The following is a 19,530-nucleotide window of genomic DNA, read 5'->3' as shown; positions in this document are numbered from 1 at the left end:
TACTTTAAATATTGCTACAGCGTCTTTGCCAAAGTTAACAAACGGAGTTTGTCATTACCAGAGTAACGTTTCTCTTCTCTGGGAACAGTCAAAACCACAACTGGAGTAAACATTTGTCTGTATATAACATAAAAGGGTCTCGTGCCAGAAGCTGCTTGCTAGGCTGGAGCAAAAGACTCGGGTGGGAGTCGCGGGACTGACGTGCTCGTCCTAGAACAGGAACAGCAGCAACGTTCGCTACTTAACAAGACCGAAGGGTTGACGACGGCGAACGCGTTCTCTGAATTCAGTCTTGTATCAAGTCGGAAGATACATTTAAGGAATAAACTGGAAGCAGTTGGAAATGTCCTAGAAAATAATAAAGGAAAAGTGATTCCCAGTTGACATGAGGTCCTCTCTTAGCTGTCAACTTCCGGAGACACGAAGGGATGACAAGGATGCAAACGGTGTCACATGTGAAACGTCTTCGTGAATTTCCCAAGTTACCATCACCATAAGGATAATTTAGCTAGAAACCATTAATTTCTGCATGCACGTTAACTCCACTTTGCAGACGACATTATTATTTTTGCCTTCTCAAAACCAAAGTTTCTTTTCACTACCATATAGTGAAGTCCCTATAATTCAAAGTTTTTGAGGAAAAAACACTCAAAAGACTTCAACTGAAGAGGAGCCTTACATATGAAACTCACGCTGAGGACACTGGAAAAATGTGCATGCTTTTTTAAAATCCATCTCTTTAGAATTCAAAGCATATTAGAACGACCTTCTGAATTTGGCTTTCAAAGAAAATTCTGACAAGGCACACAACTCACATTTATACGTAGAAAATAAATCTAATTTAGCTCCTTCTATCACAAGATCTTTGCTACATCAAGGAGTCCATTTATACAAGAGCACTATAGTAGAATTCATGATTGTTAGATGATCTGAGTCAGCCTCACCTTGAAAATTATAGTGATGTGAGTATATTCAAAAGGTTAATTAAATAAGAAATGTTGCTGTGTCTAAATGTCTTTAGCTAATGAAGAAAAATTGTGAATTAAGCCTGCATTCACTGCTTATGTGAGATCTCGGAAATCGGCCCTAGTGACTCGTTAAAAAACCGCAGAGGTCGTTTGACCTGAAATACCAGTTCAAACAGAACAAACGTTCCAAGGGAAAGGAAAAAAAAAAACAAACCAAAACAAAAACCAACCAGCAGGAATGGGTATATGAAAATCCAGTTGATTTCATGAATGAAATCTTTGCCTTCTGACATCAAAAAAAAGCTCTCGCAACTGGACTGCAGAAGTTTCCTTGATAGATTATCAGTATCGGATGGTGGGGAGTATGTTTTATTTGTTCTTTAATAACATAACCCCACCAAGAACACAAGCTTCGCTTTATTCATAATGGAATGGCCACAGAACACTCAAAATTTTTATTTTTTTAAGCCACTTTTTTCTCTCTTCTAAGCATCATAAACCCTTCACAAGTTCTCATAAAACTTCCTTTCTCAGTGTATTTTTCCTGGCCTATTACTCCAAATACAGATAAGATAAACTAACAAACAACTACACACTCCACATGGGAACGCAGCAAATAAACTACGAAGAATTCCAGTAAAAGCACTTAAAGTCATCTGCTAAGCCAGTTCATATTGAAAAAACAGGAGAGAGACACTTATTTTGGTCCAGCAATCAATACTGGTGATTCAGGCTGTTTGCAGCTGGAATGATGACAAGTCTTTACACCAGCCTGTTAAGCACACCATTAACTATGAATTAATAGTTCACGGAATAATTTTCTCCTTAAATCCACTGGACTCTCTGGCCAAGTAAACGTCATTGCAATGTTTCCCACGCGGTTTTCGAAAGTTACGCTAATCTTCCTAGTATGTAACAAACCTCAGTGTGACCCCCACAGCACTGATTTTCATTAACACAGTTCAACGGGGCAAGGACCGCACCTACACTGGTTTAATGCTGGTTTAACCGCTATCCTTGTTTTAATGACTTGGGTCTCACCAGTGGTAGATGTTTTTTCAAGATGTGGATGAACAATGGAAGTTAATTACCGAGGAAAAAACAGTGCCTAATTTCACAGTACAAATTCATGCCGGTGCACTAGTCCTCGTGCTTAGTCTCCAAGACAAGAAAAAGATTTACACTAAAATGAGATTATCCTTAGATTTTCTTATCTTTTTACCCTGAAACACTAACAGCTAAGCATCACACCCCAGGAGGTGCATATGAATATATATAAGAATATATGCATACACATGAATATATACTCCAACTCGTCATGCTGCACAGTTACAACTGGACTGTTGACCTTTTTAAAAAAAAAAAAAAGTCTTCCTCCTCCTTCCCACTCCCAAGCCCTGCAACAAAACAAAAGTCAAAATGAAGAGAAAAAGGCAAAATGAAGAGAAAGGAAATAATTTATTAGAGATTTCACAAGCAAACTAACATACATTTATCATATAAGTCTTGTGACAGTTTAAAGGTATCTGGAATCTTTAAGATGAGAAAATTTATACTCTGCCTAAAATACTTTAGAAATGCTACTACGCACAGTTCAAGAGTCCCGATGATTACACTGCTTCTTCCCCCAGCTTGATAATACTTGAAAGAGATGGAACACAAAAGGGACCTGGAACATCACAAAGGCGTGTTAAAAGTAAGAACAACCAGAAAATAGTAGTGTTGTGCTCTCCTTTGATAACTAAATTGAAAGATGCTTAGTATTTAGAAAAGTGCTGAATGTCTGGAAAAAACGTGACTTAATAGATAGAGGCTGTATTAATTTTATATTACAGTAAGTTAAACAATAACATAATATGAAACCCACAAGAAAAGTGTTATTGGCAACAACACTACCTCAGTGCAGAGAACAATCTAAAAAAAAAAAAAAACCAACAAAAAGGTAGCAGTGATTAATAGTTCAATTCCAAATACTTCATTGCGAGATACTGTTAGATTTTCTTCTCTACTCAAAAAAGAAAAAAAGTAAGGAATGTACAAACTAAGTCAACTACAGATTGTTTCTCATGTACCAGGACAACAGTAATCATCAAATGATCTAAAAATACTGGTCAACCCTTTAATATTATTAAGAATTGCTCTGCAACATATTTTAACCAACGTATTATTATTATTATATTTATTTAAAGAAAAACAAGACGACATCCTTGGTGTGAGCTCAGCACAGCTCCACGCGTATCAGTGGAACGCTTCTAGCTCAAACAAGCTAAGGAATTGGACCACAAATTAGCAATTTACATGACCTTTGAGGAAGAAGGTGGAGGCCACCTGTCAACACTAGGAACCTCCATTGTGTCTATTCACGCAACACAGACAACTCATTGATTTTTTTTTTCTTCTTTCCCCCCTGAAAAAGTGCCCTTTGCTTTTAAAATTACCAGATTAGTTCAAGCTCTAAAACACGTAAACTCCTCCCCACACCTACTCTATATGGAAACTTAGATGTAGTTGAGTGCTACGGGAAACATTGCACAAAAAAAGGATACAACAAGAAAGGATACACTCTGCATGACAGTATTACTGCAGTATTTACGCAGGAATGTTTCTAAAGAAGAACAGCAGAATGTGGTTTAATTTTACTTGATTCTCAGTATTGCATACACATAACTTTATGCTACCTATCAAAAGCAAATATGCGCCTCTGATAAAATACAGTTTTGACCCCTTATGAGATTTACTGAGGGCTGATGAGCCCACCAACACTAAACTCCATATTCAAAAGTAAATACATTTTCGATAACTTGGAGCTACTAGGACACCACCAGATTTTTCTGTCTCATTAATCCTCCTTCAAGTCTTTGCCATTTTATAGACTCACTTTTTCCATCAGGTCCAAAACCCAATCATGTTTCCATTCAATGCAGGCTTTCAAGTCACTTCTTCCCTATGCAGAAGCTGGAGACCTCTCAACATCAGTTTCTGCTACATAACCTTTCTCCCAAAAAGCTGTATTTTAGCTACAGAAAAAATAGTCACCCCAAATACTAACTGAAATTTTTCCAGTCCATCAAGAAAAAGACATTTCAGCCAGCAAGGAGTTACATAGTATTTTTATAAACTATACGTATTATTTTCTCTAGAAAGGATAAAACCTTTGTAGAGAAAATACTAAAAAATAATAAAAGTATTTGCAGTAACACTTGTGAATTTAACACAGCTTCTTCCTGTTTAAAAATAATCAGAAGTTTAACTTATGTCAATTTAGTTGTTATAAAACAAATCACAACATTGAGATGCAGGATACAGATGGAATTTTAAGTCCCTCAAATGTTTGCATAAACTTCTTCATATGCGTATTTATGTTTCAAATGAGATTCTGACACTGTTTTTCCTTACAGACTCAGATTTCTATCATGGAATTTTGCATCATAAATCGAGACCCATCAGAGTATTCCAGCAGGAACAGGAAAACATAGTCATGCAGAAATAGGGTTCAGTTTCATCATTAGTTGGGAAGTGAAACAAGTATTTTTAGTTAAACCTCATGGATCCCTAGAAATCTGTATTAGCCTATGGCACATTCTGTGATCTTTACGTATAAATGGTCAAGGTAAGGAAGAAGTTCTGCCCGTGATACATTAAACCAAGGACACCAAGGTAACTCATGTGCACAGATAAAGTCTTGCCTAAGTACGTGTTTGCTCACTCTAAAAAAAAGCTTCTGAGCTGACCATCAACATGATTAATAACCACATAAGCACCTCGTTATTTTCTTTATGTAATTCAAGTATTATTTAGCATGTTTAGTGAAGCCAGAATTAGATTTAATGTACAAAATTAGTTGGAAAGACATGGAATTCCTAAAAGAAAAAAGTGTTCAGACTTCATTTATCAGGCTTTCCAATAGCTAAAATGCTTCAAGTTTCTTTTCTGCATTTAAAGAAACCTTAGTAATTTTCTTCTTATTAGACACTGGATAAATTAATATAAATACCAGGTTTTTTCTAACAAGGAAGGAGTAAGAAACAAGACTGAAACATTCCCATAAACCCTTGTTCCTAATAGAATACTTCAGCCAAGGCTCATTTGTCTCTTTTCAATGACCAATACAGAAGAATGCCTGTAGAAAAAGTGATCTTTAATTTGATAAAATACAAATTTTGCAAACCACAAATCAGTAACTCGAAATAGGAACTGATAAGACCAAATAGCATCTCAGAAATGAGGGAAACAAGCTCAAATATAATCTGATGAAAAAATCCTTAGACAACTGACAGAAGAAGAAACCTACAATTGAAGTAACTTATAAATAGAAACACTACCCTCACTATAACCATACTGCGGGGTCTCCAACCGTTTTTTAAAAATCAAAAACAGCTGTTCACATCCTTTATTTCAAACTTCAGGGTTTTTTTCCAAAGTAACAGTCATCAAAACATCCAGACTAAAAACACGTCATGGGTTAAGCAGAATGTTTCAGAAGCATTCAGCCTGAGCTTTGCGTTCATTTGGTCTTAGGTGGAGGTGTAACCAGAGTGATGCCCAACTGTAATCTGTAATGAAGTTAAATGCCCTTTAAATTTGAGCTAGCTGATCTACCCGAGGGTGCAGATTGAGAAATAAGTGCTTCTAATTCTTGCACCAGTTACTTCACATGCTAATTTGAGACCGTTCACTACTCAAATGTTTTTAGGCCATGAAACCCCTCAGTTAAATTAGAGCTGATTTTGCTTGAGTTACTGTTATATAAAGCAAATACTTTGAGTAAGCAGTAGTGAAGTAAAGCTATATGATAGCAAATAAAGTTAAATAGTGATTACTTTCTGCTAAAAGTTACTTTCCCATCAAGTTTAGACAATAATGCCAAAAACCAGGACCTATGCGTTCCACAGCAAATGAAGCCTTGATCAACGCAACATTAAGTAGCACTTTCTGACACAATACCCTTTCCCAAACCAGACAAGTTTAAAGGATGCTGCAACAGCACGAAGGTCTCATTTTCCAAAGTTAGCAAAGCCAAAGGTCCTTTACAGAGCTAGCAGAAGCGAGTTTATCGCTGGAAACAGTTCTTCAGGATCACTTTACAATGGCGGGGACGGAAGGGAAGGAGAAAAGAGGCAACTCTTTTCAAAGCCAAAACCCCAGCAGATTACTAAAAGGTAAGGGGTCCGATTCCACAGAATTATTCTCCTTAGCTCCCCAGATTAAGGATTAGAGAAACTGACAACTACCCTAGGATATCAGGATTAGGGAAACGGCAGTCTCCGAGTTTCTAAACAGAGGAAGAAGCAACATTTTAAACTTACACCACCTATATACCTTGCATTCTGGTTTTCTGATATAAGTACACATTTAAGAAAAAATTGTATGGAACATTTCCCCTCCACCATCACTATTCCTAAAGAAGCCATTAAAAAGATAATAAATAAAAACAAACAAAGAAACCCAACAAAGCAAATGAACAAAAAAGCCCAGCCTATTTCTTTATTTTTATTTGCAGGCAGAGAATCCATACCTCGTGCAGTGTTCTACTTTTTTCTTTTCCCATCATTGGCATCCTGTTTTGGTCTAGCTGAACGAGCAAATTGCTGAGATTCTGTTAAGGACTACAAGTGTCAATGATAAACAGAAGCCAATCAAGAAGCAAAAAAGAAGTATTATTTCAGCAAAAGGTAGTTTAAAAATTGGCCTTTATCTGTGAATCAATTCTACTACAGTATTAAATATTATAACGATAGCGTCTGTTAGTGAAAGATCAGGACCTCACTGATCTGCAGCACAAAAAAATTTAAGAGATCCTGTCCAAGAGTTTACAGTACTAAGTAAATGAGCACGACTAACCAGGAATGAGTTACGTGCAGAGTAACTGCAGCAGGACAAATGCTTGATATTTACAGTCCTCCATCCCAGCATGTTAACTCTGTAACTTTGATGTCTCAGTAGGTATTTGGGAAGAAAGCTAAAAGGAACAGAGGTTGGGGTGAACAAGAGTACAAAGGAAAGGAAATAAACTATGAAACATTTAAGTGAAAAATAAGAAGGGACTTACAGACAAAAAAACAGGGTAATGCAATCAAAAAGCGTAGAAATCCCAACATGTTACACAGGCCCAAAAAGTAACTGACAGTTCCAGCCAGAGAAGCAGTCTAAATAGAGACCACTGACCCTGAAAGGAACATTTCTTTATGTTCTTAATTCTGTAAACAGAGGCTTAACCAAGTCAAAAAGCCTACTTAATTTAAATACAATGGTCATACAAGCTAAATCATCTTTTGTATTGTGTTTGTAGGATCAAAGAGCTAAGACCAGAGAAGACAATTTTATTGTCTTAAATCAAACACATTTACTTTCCTATTTCAGAAGAGGTGCCTCTATATATTTTTCAGTTACCATAAAACTAACAATAGTACACTATGCTATGCTGCCTGGTTTTTTCTAAGGTACTTCCTCTTTCCATAGGATTTCCAATAAGTAGAACACTATGAGAGCAAAACTAGAGATTGACGGACAGATGACAAAGAATATAATGTAAGTGTTTGAAAAGATACAACCACCATGGGTTTTTCAAATAAGACATATCCATTTGCTTCTTTTAAAGCTCTGGCAGCTGCTTTTTCATTAGGAAGTCCAATGAAAGCCTGTCCCTTCATACGGCCTTCTTTCATCAAACGTATATCAAACCTAGAGGCAAAATTGAGAATTGGGCATTACTCACGTTTCACCACACTTTCATATTTCACAGTACAAATATAATTCTCACACTTCGAGTTGGAGAAATAGCAGAAATGGGAGCAGAGCCTACAAGCAGGAATTATGTCATTGGAGACCATTTTGCCTGGGGGAACCATTTAGTAAAAAGTGACATTAGACTGCAGGATGGCAAATCGGTGTGCAGCTGTAGTAAATACGACAAATGCAAAATGATCAGATACACACAATCACCTACACTGCTCATTCTGTGTCGCTCAGCCAATAAACAGTAAATTTGGTAACAAAAATAGGGGGCAAAATAGTAGAGTCTTCAGACACTGTTCAAAAAAATAATTCCATTTCTGTACTTGTGATAAATTAAGATTTTCAGATGAAACATTTTTTCTTTATGCAGAAGCATAAAGAAAAAAGTAAAGATGACTACTTTTTAAATCACAATTTTCACCAGTATGACAGAAGTTAACATAAAAGGCTTAATTTTAACCAAGTACCAAATTAACTTACATATTTCGTTCCACTTCTGACTGGAAGTCAACGTATCTTCCAAAAATGAACTTGAGATCCTGAAATTAAAGGGTAGGTATAAGAGGAAAGCTGGTAAAAAGCCCTTTTGATAAATATTTAATTTGCTTGTTTACCTACCTTTTCTTGGACTTGTTTAGCTAAATTCTTCACATATATCCTGCAATTTGGATCACCGGGCTCATAGTTTTTGAAAACAGAAAATTTTTCCATTTCTTGAAGAAGACAGAAAAACAGACAATGTTTTAGCTCATTTACTTACTTTGTATTTTTGCTCGGTATACCATAACTAAATTTACTATATGATCAATTAACAAAGGAAATACTTATTTAAACTATTTGTTGCAACAAATCAAAGAGTTCTTATTAGATAATGTATTCGCACAGTTATACCTTCTCTAGAAAGTCTGTTTTTTTCTAGATCCCTTCTAGAAATAAATTCTGATGGTATTTCATCATCCTCCTCTTCAGTTTCCATTTTATCATTTGAGCTAGGAGCTGGGAAAATCCTTCCAAAGCCTGTATTATTGATTTCTTCCGTGGTCGCATAAAGGTCTGAAATTTCAACACATTATATCAGTGGTTTGTATGTTTATTCACAAGAGGATCAAGAGCAAGCAAAAAAATGTACTCTTTTCAGTAACATTTTAATATAGTAGACTTTGTAAAGCAATTTGAACACATCCTTAAAGAAATGTGTCTTAATCCCTGGGTTAACAAACACACCTGCTCTATATGGTCTTATAAAATCAACTGTACCACAAATAAAAGCCATGGCACATGCCAGTAAAGGTAAAACTAGCCTTGCTGTTCAAGCCTGTATCCATTTCAGTGGTTTCTCTAATTTTCATTCAAAGAAACTGTATGCTACTGTTAAGTACCAAGAAACACAGACTGACCATAACCCTATAAGAAACCATCACACCTCATTGCTATTATCGCCCAGCATTTTTTACAGCAGATAATCAGTGCATCACAGAGAAGGAGTTGGCAATCACTTGAATGCTGCTCTCTAAGAGCTGGAAAAGGAAAATCTGAAATTAGCCTGATATATTCAATTACACTATATAATACTGAGAATGCGTTTGTAACATATTTGCTAAAAACACCTTAACATTTAAAATAGAGACCAATTCACCATAAACCCCCAGATCACATAGGAGAGAAAGAGCCCTTTAAAATCCTCTAGATCCTTTACTGCAGCAAAGCACAGAGTTATGTGCTTTAACGTGGGAAAAAACAGCAAACGCAGACAAGACGCAGGTTGGTGTTCTTAAACCCTGACATATACTATTTATGAAAGCTCCATACAAAAGAAGAGGAGAATTCCCTGGCCTAAATTTCAGCAGCCTTCTACACACTGAAACCACATGAATTTAATATTAAATACATTTGAAGTACGAACTCTCTTACCATTTTTTTCTTCTTTTTCTGAGTTTATCTGAAGAACAGCTGGGATGTCAGTAGTAATATGGAACTCAATTTTTTTATGACCTATGTGCTGTGGCTGCTCAAAGACATCCGAAGGTGACAGCGTAGGGTGCAAATTACTGTTTAAAACAAGAACATGTTAATTAAAGATTCAGACACTGATGAATGCATAGTCAAATACAAGATTTCTTCCAGATAGATCTTATGCTGCTGTTTACCACAAATACATGAGTTCTCCATGTCATAAATTTCACCCAATACAGTTCAAGTTGATTAAAACACTGCAAATACCATAGGTATGGCTGGCAGTGAGAGCAAAACCAAGAATTACATACCATGTTACAGTATAGACAGGCACTTATGAAAAACTTCATCAGTAACTTAAATAAAAAAAATAACTGGCCTTGCTGCTGCTCTCATATAGTGTATAAAATATACCAGATTTTCAAAAAATATAGCCTTCCTCCTCCTCCAAGTGATTTGCTATCAGTAAAAATGCATTCACAATTGATCACGACTACATAGAAATACTACACTGGTGTCTACTGTGCCATGGTACTGCAGTTTCAAAAACCAAACTTATTTTAAACCAAATCAGTTTTTATTCTTCCAGTATCATCCTTTTTTTTTTTTTTAATTTATTTTAAGAAGCATCCCAAACAATAAATCCAGATTGCTTCTGTCAGGGCTGTGATATGAAATTGTTTTTCTTTTTTTCTGAAAAAGGGATTTTTATTAGTTTGATAGCAAGAGAAACACAGAGCTCGAACCAGGCACACTTTACAGATCAAGGTCGTTGAGCAGACTTGAGTTCAAATTACACAAAAATTTGGACCTTTAGAGCAATAAAACCAAGCATGACGGTAAGAGAAGACCAACTCCACTACCAAATTTACCTATCAGTGAAGAACGCTTGTTTTAAAACAGCAACACTAAAGCAAACAAGATACAGAGAATGTCATTTAGTAAAAGGAATAATCTTCCAAAAAAGTACAAAAACCAGAAATAATACAGACCTGTGGGGAGTACACACGGGAACATTCAATAAGTCTTTAATTCTTTGCTTTTTTCTAACACCACGCCTCTTTGTGTTTATTGGTCTTTTAGGCTGAAGGGTTGCTAATTCCATCAACTTGGTCATTCTATTTTAAACAAAATTTAAAAAAGAACCAAAGTGGTTTACAGTTTATTTGAACTCATTTTGGAAAACCTTCCCCCTTCCTTAAAGCCCCTGAAATAAAACTTTTCAGAACACGGTTATAAATCTAGCTACCTTAATACTGAAACTACATTAATAAACTGTAACACATATAGCAAATCGGTATACACAGAGCACTTAAGTGACCGATCAAAATCGTGATGAGTTCAATGATGCCCCTTCCTTCCCCAAGCATGCACCTAAATAGGACACTGAAGCTGTAGAAATGCTATAGAAGCCCCAAGCCAAACATTTTTTTATAATACTATTTCCACTCAACAGGAGTGCCTTTTTCCAAATGCATGTATGTTTCCGAATATAACATAGGGACTTTTTGATTTACTTTTCAGTTTAAATAGCAAATAAAGAAAATTGCTTCTTCATTTACTATTAAAGATTTAAAAAACCCAGACAACTATGCTGTGAATTCAGTCCCAAAACTGCAAGAGAATCCTCAGCACACACAACCTCCCATTATTATTGCTCCTAGCAATACACACTGATGTACAAAGAATATTTTGGAAGTCAGAATGCACATATGATTCAGGCTGAGTAGTTTACTCAGTAAAGATGTGGAAAAATGAAGAATCCAGAAAACAAATTAATTATTGCTTCCTTCTATCTGCACTCTGAGGTTTTGTTTTCTTGGGTTTTTGTTCTTTGGACATGGGAACAAATGATAATTTGCATACCATTTGGCCATTTTCCCCTCTCCTACTGTGATTCAAAACAGCACTCTCCTTCTGTTTTTAAGTCACTCTGGAGCTTCCTTAAGCATCTGGAAAGATTATCTATATACTGCAAACGTTAACAGATTCCACCATTTGCTGAACTAGAAGCTAGAAAAGTAAAAACACAACTTTAAAAGAGCCCAAAAGCTTGCAAATGACTGTAAAATGGATACCTCTCCTTTTCCTCCTCATTATCACTTTCATATTCCGATTCATCTCCACTAGATAGTTGCTCCTCTTCCTCTTCAGGCAAAGGAGGCTCTTCAGGAGGCAGAGGTGGGATTGGGGGAGGTGGCACAGGCACTGGTAAATACTCTTCATACTAATTATGGGGGTAAAGTTAAAAAAAAAAAAGAAGTAACAACATTTTAAGAAAACTAATTGCATATCTTGTTTTCCTTTACATAATAAAACCAAAATAAATTTTTTTTAAAGTATGTTTATAGGGACCTAGATGCTATTTTGCTAAACTACATTACTAATGAAAACTTTCCACAAGAAAAAAAAATTGCCACTTTCTGAAGCATAACACTGAATGTTTTTATTCTTTTGAGGAGTTAAAAAAAAATTAGCAACTATGGCCCTGGGTTTTTACTTTGCACTCAGCTTTAAGGACTTTCCTGAGAGGAATACGGTCAAACCATATGGGAGGAGGCCTAACCTCCCAAGCCATCTCAGTTTCTACACTGAACCTTCCACCACCTATCAAAGTTACATTTCTATTTCTGCAAGGGGTGAGGATTTCATGAAAAGAGTAATTTTTTTCATTGAGACTGCAAAAAACACATATAAGGAATTTCCTATACAAAATCATCTCCAGCCCCACTTTCAACAATCTTACTACGCTTAACAGCTACCTTAAGTTCCTTAAGGCACTGACGTCTTCTGGCATTAGAAATACTGTGCCCTTTAGAAACTGTTCTAGGAATTTCAAGGACTGGCTTCGCACCTTACTACTCTTTTTTGCATGACCATTAAATTCACAGTGCTTAACCTGGCCCAATACCAGGCAACAAATAAAATTATTCCCAGAAAAATCAGTGTGCATTCATTTATTTGATAGATTTATTTCATAGTTTTCTTTACCAGCTAGCTCCCCCGTTACTAGAAGCAGGTGTTCTGTTAGGGCAAACACAAAGTGTGGTGGAGCACAACTTCACTGTATCCCAATCCTGGAGCTATCACTATTAATGAAAGTCCTCACTTGCTCTACCTTCCGCTGGCAGTCAGTCAAACTACTCTATCACAGCATCAGAGAACTGAGACCACAGAGCTGGTATTTCTATTTCCCTTCAAAAACAGCTCCCCCTAAGCCTCTGCCAGTTTCCCTCAACCCTCCCTCTTTCAAAAAACATCCTGGAGACAGAGCAAGTTAAATCCCAAAGCGCTGTATAATCTCATTAACAAACTGAATCTAATTAGAACTCTAAAGGAACACACGGATCAAAGAACTTAACACATCTTTGTAAGGCAACGGGCTAATGGTATTCTGTATTTAGTGTATCTGTAACATGATGCTACAACCTCCCTTTTTTTTTAATACTCAACAGTTTGAAATATTCCAGTGCTACTGTCATACATGTGTATTTCTTTGTTTTAAGTCTAGTTAAAAAGATTTCTTTAAAAGACTGACATGCACATCTTACCCAATGAAATGCAGCAGTATTTGCTATCCTCTAGAGATTTCTCCAACTTTTAGAAGTTTGAACTTAGATGTCCTACCATGTTGCTAACATTTTAAATTGTGAATCCGTTTTACAATACTTAAAACACGTATTTAAAAAGTTACCATTGGAGGGCGAGCAGTAACTGGTCCAAAAGGTGGAGGAAGATTCATTTTATTCATAAGGTGAAGTACCTGAAACGATTCAAGGTAAGTTAGGATTTCCTTTAAATAAATAAATGAATGAAAATAGTTCCTTGCTAGGTATCATAGCCAGTAACTTCTGGCAGGTGTAAATCAGCATAGTTTTAATGAAGACACAACTACATTGGTTATTAAACAATGTGAAAGCCTGCACTTGAGATCCAACACTAATGGTAAATATGAGCAACACCCTAAAAAGGCTAATCCAAAAAAGTAAAGCATCTTCTCAGAATGAAATGTCAAGTACTCAAGCCACATCTAATTAGGAAGATCACATCCAGTTAAGTCTTCAGTGTGAATGAAGTAGGTTACTTCTGGTCTTATTATCTCAACACAGTAAAAGAATAACATTGGTTAACACTGTCACACGAAAACTAACTTAATATTTACTATGACGAAAATTATTTCTGTGGATAATTAAAAGAGGAAAAAGGAGATGTTTTTATTTTTATACTTTCTTTTTTTGCCCTTTTTCACTTACCTGGACATAAAATTTGGGCACACTTGCCAAGGCATTTGCTATATTTGCTAGAATTGTACTTGAAGGTGGTGGATACAAATATTTGAGGCAAGAATTGATGGGAAAGGTGAGGCTGAGGAAAAAAAAGATTAAAAACAAGACATCTTAGCACCATTGCCACATAATGACTGATAACAATTAATGATTACTAGAGGTTTAACTATTCATTACATCCGAAGCGTCACTGAAATGTAATTATTTCCCCTAGAACAGTTTTTGGCCACTTACATTATGTCTGTAACATCAGGGAGCAGTCCCCTAATGCATGACAGACTTACTGGGCTTGGGCACGATGAAAGTACCAACACATGCAGAAAGCCTAAAGCACACAGAAACAATCAACATGTCCAAAACCAGAAGCACAGCACAGCATGCTGTACAAACATCTTAAACTCAATGCTCAAAGCGCTGGATTTAGCAGCCCAAAAAGAAATTTATTTTTCATGCACGCACAAATACAAATGGGGGAAAAAATAACAAGAAACCTCTGGAAAAACAAAAGTCAACAGTATTCTGCTGGTAACACTGGCACAACATACCCAGTCCTCAAACTCTTCCTCAGAAAGCAATGCATAGGGCTAGAAGGCTATTATGCAACCCACAACTTCACGGCTCAAAGCACCAGTCACTGATCAGCTGTGAAGGTTCTAAACTTGAAGAACTAAAATTTCATCTTTATGACAATTCCTACAGCTATGCATGTAGAACAGTAGCATACCATGAAACAAAACAAGAGAGAACGGGATGCTGCATTCTCTCTTGTTCAACAGTACATAACACTTATTTCAAAAGAAACTGTAACAGAATAAAATAATTAAGACAAAAAAACCCCACTAACCCATGGTTGGGTGCAATTCCATTCTCTATTTTAACACAGCTTGGTTCTTTCTTCTCCTCTTCTTTCACTGGTTCTTCTGAACTGAAAATTAATTTAGCATTAATTAAAACAGGGCAAAATTTAAGTGCCTTACATAATATATGAAGTATGTTTAATCTCATCTATTAAAAATATAAGAAATAGATTAGTACAGTATTTTTAACATCTTTTATCAATGACATTACTACAGCCATTATTAATTCTTAAGAATTAACACATGTGGATAATTATAGTAGCCAGACTTCTGAAATAAATATTTATGCAGATTTAAGTAAGCCTCCCTATATTCAAACACTCCTGACAAATCTACTTACAGCACAAGAACTAAAATTATTTCATGTTACTCTCTGTTCAGAGACTGTATAAAATCAAAAGGTATTAAATTATTGATTTGTTCATATTCAGAGAGTGGAATAAATAACTTAAAACCTCTACCGTTGATTTTAATTAAGCACTATCTCATAGCTTCTATCACTTTGTTACATATTACACAGGTAAACTTGAAAGCCTAACTATGCAACTTATTTTTTTAATTAAGTACTTGACAGACAATTGAAACCCAAACTATCACAGTTCCTGGTCACACTAGCATTAGGATTCATTGATTTTTTTAATTTTTATTTTTAAATATTACATATTCTTTAACTGTTTGAAGAGAGACTCAGACAGTTTTAAGTTTGTTCTGCTCATGCTTCAAGCTAGATACATGCAAATCAGCTCCAGCTTAGAAGCCAGTGGCTATAATAGTATAGTCTTATACAGTTATGGTAGCAGGTGTCAATTCTGCCTGACTCTTGATTAGATTCGAAAGAAACATCAGGAAAGCACAGCATGCACTAACAGCAAAAGAAAATTATAATCCTGACACAAAAAAAAAGTAGAAGAGTCTTTTTTAAACACAGGGAACCTGTGCAACACAGAGGTCAGCTTACGCAGACTGGAGTCTTGCTCTGCAAATGAGAACAAACAGGACCATCTGCTGATTAAAGATATTAATAACTATAGGAATAAGGATGGGAATTATTTCATGATGACAGCGAATGAAACAATACTAATGGGAGGAATGCAGTTACTTATCTAGAGATCTGAACCCGCCTGTTAACACTTCTAAATGGTTACAATTCATCCTTTGACTTAACAGTACTACAAAAGTATCATGAACATGGAATTCCCTTTCCTTGACCACAAACATAGAGACTGAATTATTATGCACGTACCTTTTACACTTCTCTGAGACAGAAGGCTGGCTAAGTACCTGCACACTATCTTGCTCCTTTGCAAATTCAACAACTAAGGTGTGACCTAAAAGTTTCAGCTGATGCAGTCTTGACAGAGCCTTCAAATAATTATAATGGAGAAAAGAAAGAAAGGAAAGACGAAATACATCAGAATTATTTCAAAGCATAACTGTTTTTCCTTTGGTTGGTAAAGTAGCCATAGGATGCAGTCCCAACTGCTTTAAACTAAGTCTGTGCCACTACAGACACAGGCAGTTCTGCACCGTTCCTGCCCTCACAGCCCTGCTTTTAGCAGCCTCTTTCCTTATAGCAGGAAGGAATGAGACGAGGTTGCACAGCTAGAACCATTGCAGAGACTTACGTCATCTGAACACAGTAGCAACCTTAATGATACTTATTACATAGCCTAGTCAATCTCTGTGATTTCAAGTAACCAACCTCTTGCTCACAAACTACAAACGGGCTGAAGTCCACTAGTAATAGCTGGGAATTTTAAAATCAAGATTCTTAACAGTGACACCAGGAAGCTCCAGCATTCTGCAAGTCCAGATCCTGATAGGCTGCTAACAACTGACACAAAGCAACCTAAATTCACCACTGTTCACCTCACATAGTCTTTGTAACTTTTTTGACTAGTACTTTACAGCATGGCCTAAAAAAAAAATAAAAGCAACACCAAAAAAACCAGGGCATAAGAAGAAAATTCAGGACACAGGCTTTTTACCAGATTCATATTTAAAAAGCATTATTAGCATTACCTTTTTGGCATCCATGTCCCCCATTAACATGGTAGTTTTCTTTTCCTTATCAAAGTTGGGCATTCAAGGCAGTCTTGAATTGTGTACATCACTATGTCTGAATTTTACGGCAAATATGCAATTATGCAGGAGACAAGTAAATTACGTTTGGTTTATAGTTTACATATAAATGCACACACCCTAGACAAGGCCCTGATCAGCCTTAACTCATGGAATTTTGCCATGCTCTAAGTGACAGGATGGATCAGATGACTTCCACAAGCCCCTTCCAACCCGCCTTTCTCATGACTCTACAGAAGCGTTCGTTTTACCGAGTCCTTCAAGCACCTCCTGAAACAGAATCCTAATATTACCTTGCTCTGCATTTCCCCCCCCCCCCCAACACTGAGTACTAGATGACGTGTAAAACACCTTAGAGCACAACTGGCAATTCAGAAAAGTGCTTTGCTAAAACTTTCAATAACAAACTCAACACGAACCTTCACAGCTGCATTTTCACTGGGAAAGGTAGCAAAAGCAGTGTGTTTCTAGAAAACAAACAGAAAAAAAATTGTCATACTGAATTCAAATCAAAAAGCTAAGAAATTGCATGTAAAACATACACACACAAGTAATTCGTAAGTTTAAGTTTACATATTTGAAAGCTTCCAGACAGTAGTCATCTAACTCCCATGTGGGGCAAAGGTGAAGGACCAGAGGACATTTTTCTCAAGAATTTAGGACAAGCACCTCCTGCAGTCTAAAATTAAGATAGGAACTCAGCAGTTTAAGGAATACAGGACAACAGTATTATTTTTCTAGTGATCAAAAGCCATCCTAAACTGCAAGAAAATATGTATTGATAAATAAGTTCAATCCTCTTTTCAAAAAAAGAAATTTATTTCAGCACCTCAGCAGAACATTTTCATCAAAGCAACTCCTAAAAGTAATACTTTTCCTGTTACAAAACTCGTAACTACTGTTGTGCTCTGAAAGTTCGGATGATTTGTAGCTGACATTTTCCCTTACTTTTTAAGTTCAGAAAAAACTTAAGCTTTCCCAATTAGATCAAATCCTCACAGAATACACCGTTCGTTTTCAATTTGTTTTAACAAACTTTACTACGTCACCTTGCCACTACACGATTCGGTATTAAAAACCCAAAACATTAATTAATACTGTTATAAGAGCAGCTATCAGGAAAATCATTGTAACAAAGTCAGTATTTTTAATACCCTATAAAAGAAAGCATGACCCTGACACAAGACGCGGACATCATTTATCCGCAGTTCTGCAGGAATACAAGGCTCTTTCCAAACAGCATTCGCCACCAGACAGATACTCCTATGTTTTTGTGATTCGGAGGAAGAAAACAAACTAAAATAAAATAAAGATTTCAAGACACAGAGCTGTGAAACTGCACCCCCACACCTACCAACAGGCCCTTCCGCGCTGCTTTTCCACAGCCTTACTCCTAACAACAAGCGAGGCCGAAGCTGCGGCCAAGGGCACGGGACCTGCAGCCGGCGGGGAGAGGGGACCCCCGTGTCAGGCGGACCCCCGTGTCAGGCGGACCCCCGTGTCAGGCGCCCTCCCGACCGCCCCGCCTCGGCCCAGCGCCGCTCTCCCGGCGCGCAGGGCCCCCGCGCCGCAGCCCGCTCCGGCCCGAGCGGGGAGAAGGAAGAGCCCTGTCCCGGCCACCCACGCTCACCCCCGCCCTGCGGCCCGCTCCGCGCCCCCGAGGCGCGGCAAACGGCCCGGGGAGGCGGCGGGTCACTCCTCCCGCCCCCGCCGCCCGGAGCCGCCCCAGGCCCCGGCCCTCACCAGCCGCCCGTGGTCCGACAGGACGCGCACAGACACCGCCCCGAAGTGCTTCAGCAGATCCTCCTTCTCCGCCGCCGTCAGCTCGGCGGGCAGGTGCCGCACCAGCAGCGTCCGGCCCCGCCGCCGCGCCACGCCGGGGTGAGGCGGGACGCCGGGGTGAGGCGGGCCGGCCCCCAGCCCCGGGCCGGCCCCCAGCCCCGGGCCGGCCGCCCGCGCCTCCTCGCAGCCCGGCGCCGCCATCGCAGCGCGCAGGGCCGGATCGACCGCCGCGCCCACCCGGAAGCAAGGGGACAGATCGCGCGAGAGCGGAGGCGGGGGCTTGGGCCTCAAGTCTCGCGAGACTGGCGGGGCACGGGGCCATGGGTTGTCGCTAGCGGAAAGGGCGGGAAGGGCGCGCCGGGGCGGTCGCGGAGGGGCGGGGGGGCCGCGGGTTCGGGACCCGCCGCCGCGGGCCGGCCTTGGCGCCGTGCTGGGGATCTGCCAGCAGCGGGGGCGCGGAAAGGGGCTCCGCCGCAAGCTGCCGTGGCTGGCTGCCGTGGCTGGCTGCCGTGGCTGGCTGCCGTGGCTGGCTGCCGTGGCTGGCTGCCGTGGCTGGCTCTGCGGTTCCTCTGGCCCGCGGATGGGCGGGCGGGCAGAGCAGCCTGAGCCCTCGCTTCGGTCTCGCTTGCCGTAAGCGCGGTGGTGGGCTGCCCGGGAGCCGTTCTTCCAGGGCCGTGTCTCAGTCAGGTGATGCCTTAGACAGATGATGTACAAAATCTGCCTTAGTCAAATCTGAAACAATGCTCCAAAGGGAGGGGTGACCCTTGCCCTCTTCCCCTCCCTTAACAGTCAAGAGCTTGTCTCAGACTAAGTTGTAAGAAGCTGTATTGCTTTCAGAATACCGTTCTCACTAGCCTTTAGCTGAAG

The 19,530-nt window shown here is 38.6% G+C and overlaps 1 protein-coding gene across 3 annotated transcripts; it reads right to left on the bottom strand.

Moving 5' to 3' along the window:
• Positions 1 to 2,407: 2,407 nt before the first annotated feature.
• Positions 2,408 to 18,864, bottom strand: RNPC3 (RNA binding region (RNP1, RRM) containing 3). Of its 3 annotated transcripts, none has more exons than XM_076337921.1 (15): positions 18,625 to 18,864; positions 17,301 to 17,348; positions 16,043 to 16,161; positions 14,787 to 14,867; positions 13,910 to 14,021; positions 13,351 to 13,419; positions 11,735 to 11,883; positions 10,649 to 10,774; positions 9,615 to 9,751; positions 8,595 to 8,756; positions 8,322 to 8,416; positions 8,184 to 8,242; positions 7,517 to 7,649; positions 6,484 to 6,556; positions 2,408 to 3,573 (listed from the first exon to the last, which is right to left on the bottom strand). In XM_076337921.1, exons 1-14 carry the CDS (start codon positions 18,862 to 18,864, stop codon positions 6,497 to 6,499), a joined length of 1,590 nt encoding a protein of 529 aa, XP_076194036.1. In that variant the 3' UTR covers positions 2,408 to 3,573; positions 6,484 to 6,496. The 3 variants fall into 3 exon arrangements, with proteins under 3 accessions (XP_076194036.1, XP_076194035.1, XP_076194037.1); XM_076337920.1 differs by having other exon boundaries at positions 2,408 to 2,637; XM_076337922.1 differs by lacking the exon at positions 18,625 to 18,864 and adding an exon at positions 16,822 to 16,918 and having other exon boundaries at positions 2,408 to 2,637.
• Positions 18,865 to 19,530: the final 666 nt, after the last annotated feature.

This window comes from Aptenodytes patagonicus, chromosome 5 (assembly GCF_965638725.1).
Source record: "Aptenodytes patagonicus chromosome 5, bAptPat1.pri.cur, whole genome shotgun sequence".
NCBI classification, from domain to species: domain Eukaryota; kingdom Metazoa; phylum Chordata; class Aves; order Sphenisciformes; family Spheniscidae; genus Aptenodytes; species Aptenodytes patagonicus.
Note: the sequence above shows the minus strand (reverse complement) of the source record. Positions and strands in the feature narration are given on the sequence as shown.

What these genes read in the sequence shown, in the direction of transcription:
- RNPC3 (XM_076337921.1), bottom strand. Translation starts at nt 18,864, where the DNA reads ATGGCGGCGCCGGGCTGCGAGGAGGCGCGGGCGGCCGGCCCGGGGCTG. An exon ending in GTCTCAGAGAAGTGTAAAAG is followed by an intron (nt 14,868 to 16,042) that starts GTACGTGCATAA and finishes ATTAATTTTCAG; the next exon opens with TTCAGAAGAACCAGTGAAAG. An exon ending in TGCCCAAATTTTATGTCCAG is followed by an intron (nt 13,420 to 13,909) that starts GTAAGTGAAAAA and finishes GAATCGTTTCAG; the next exon opens with GTACTTCACCTTATGAATAA.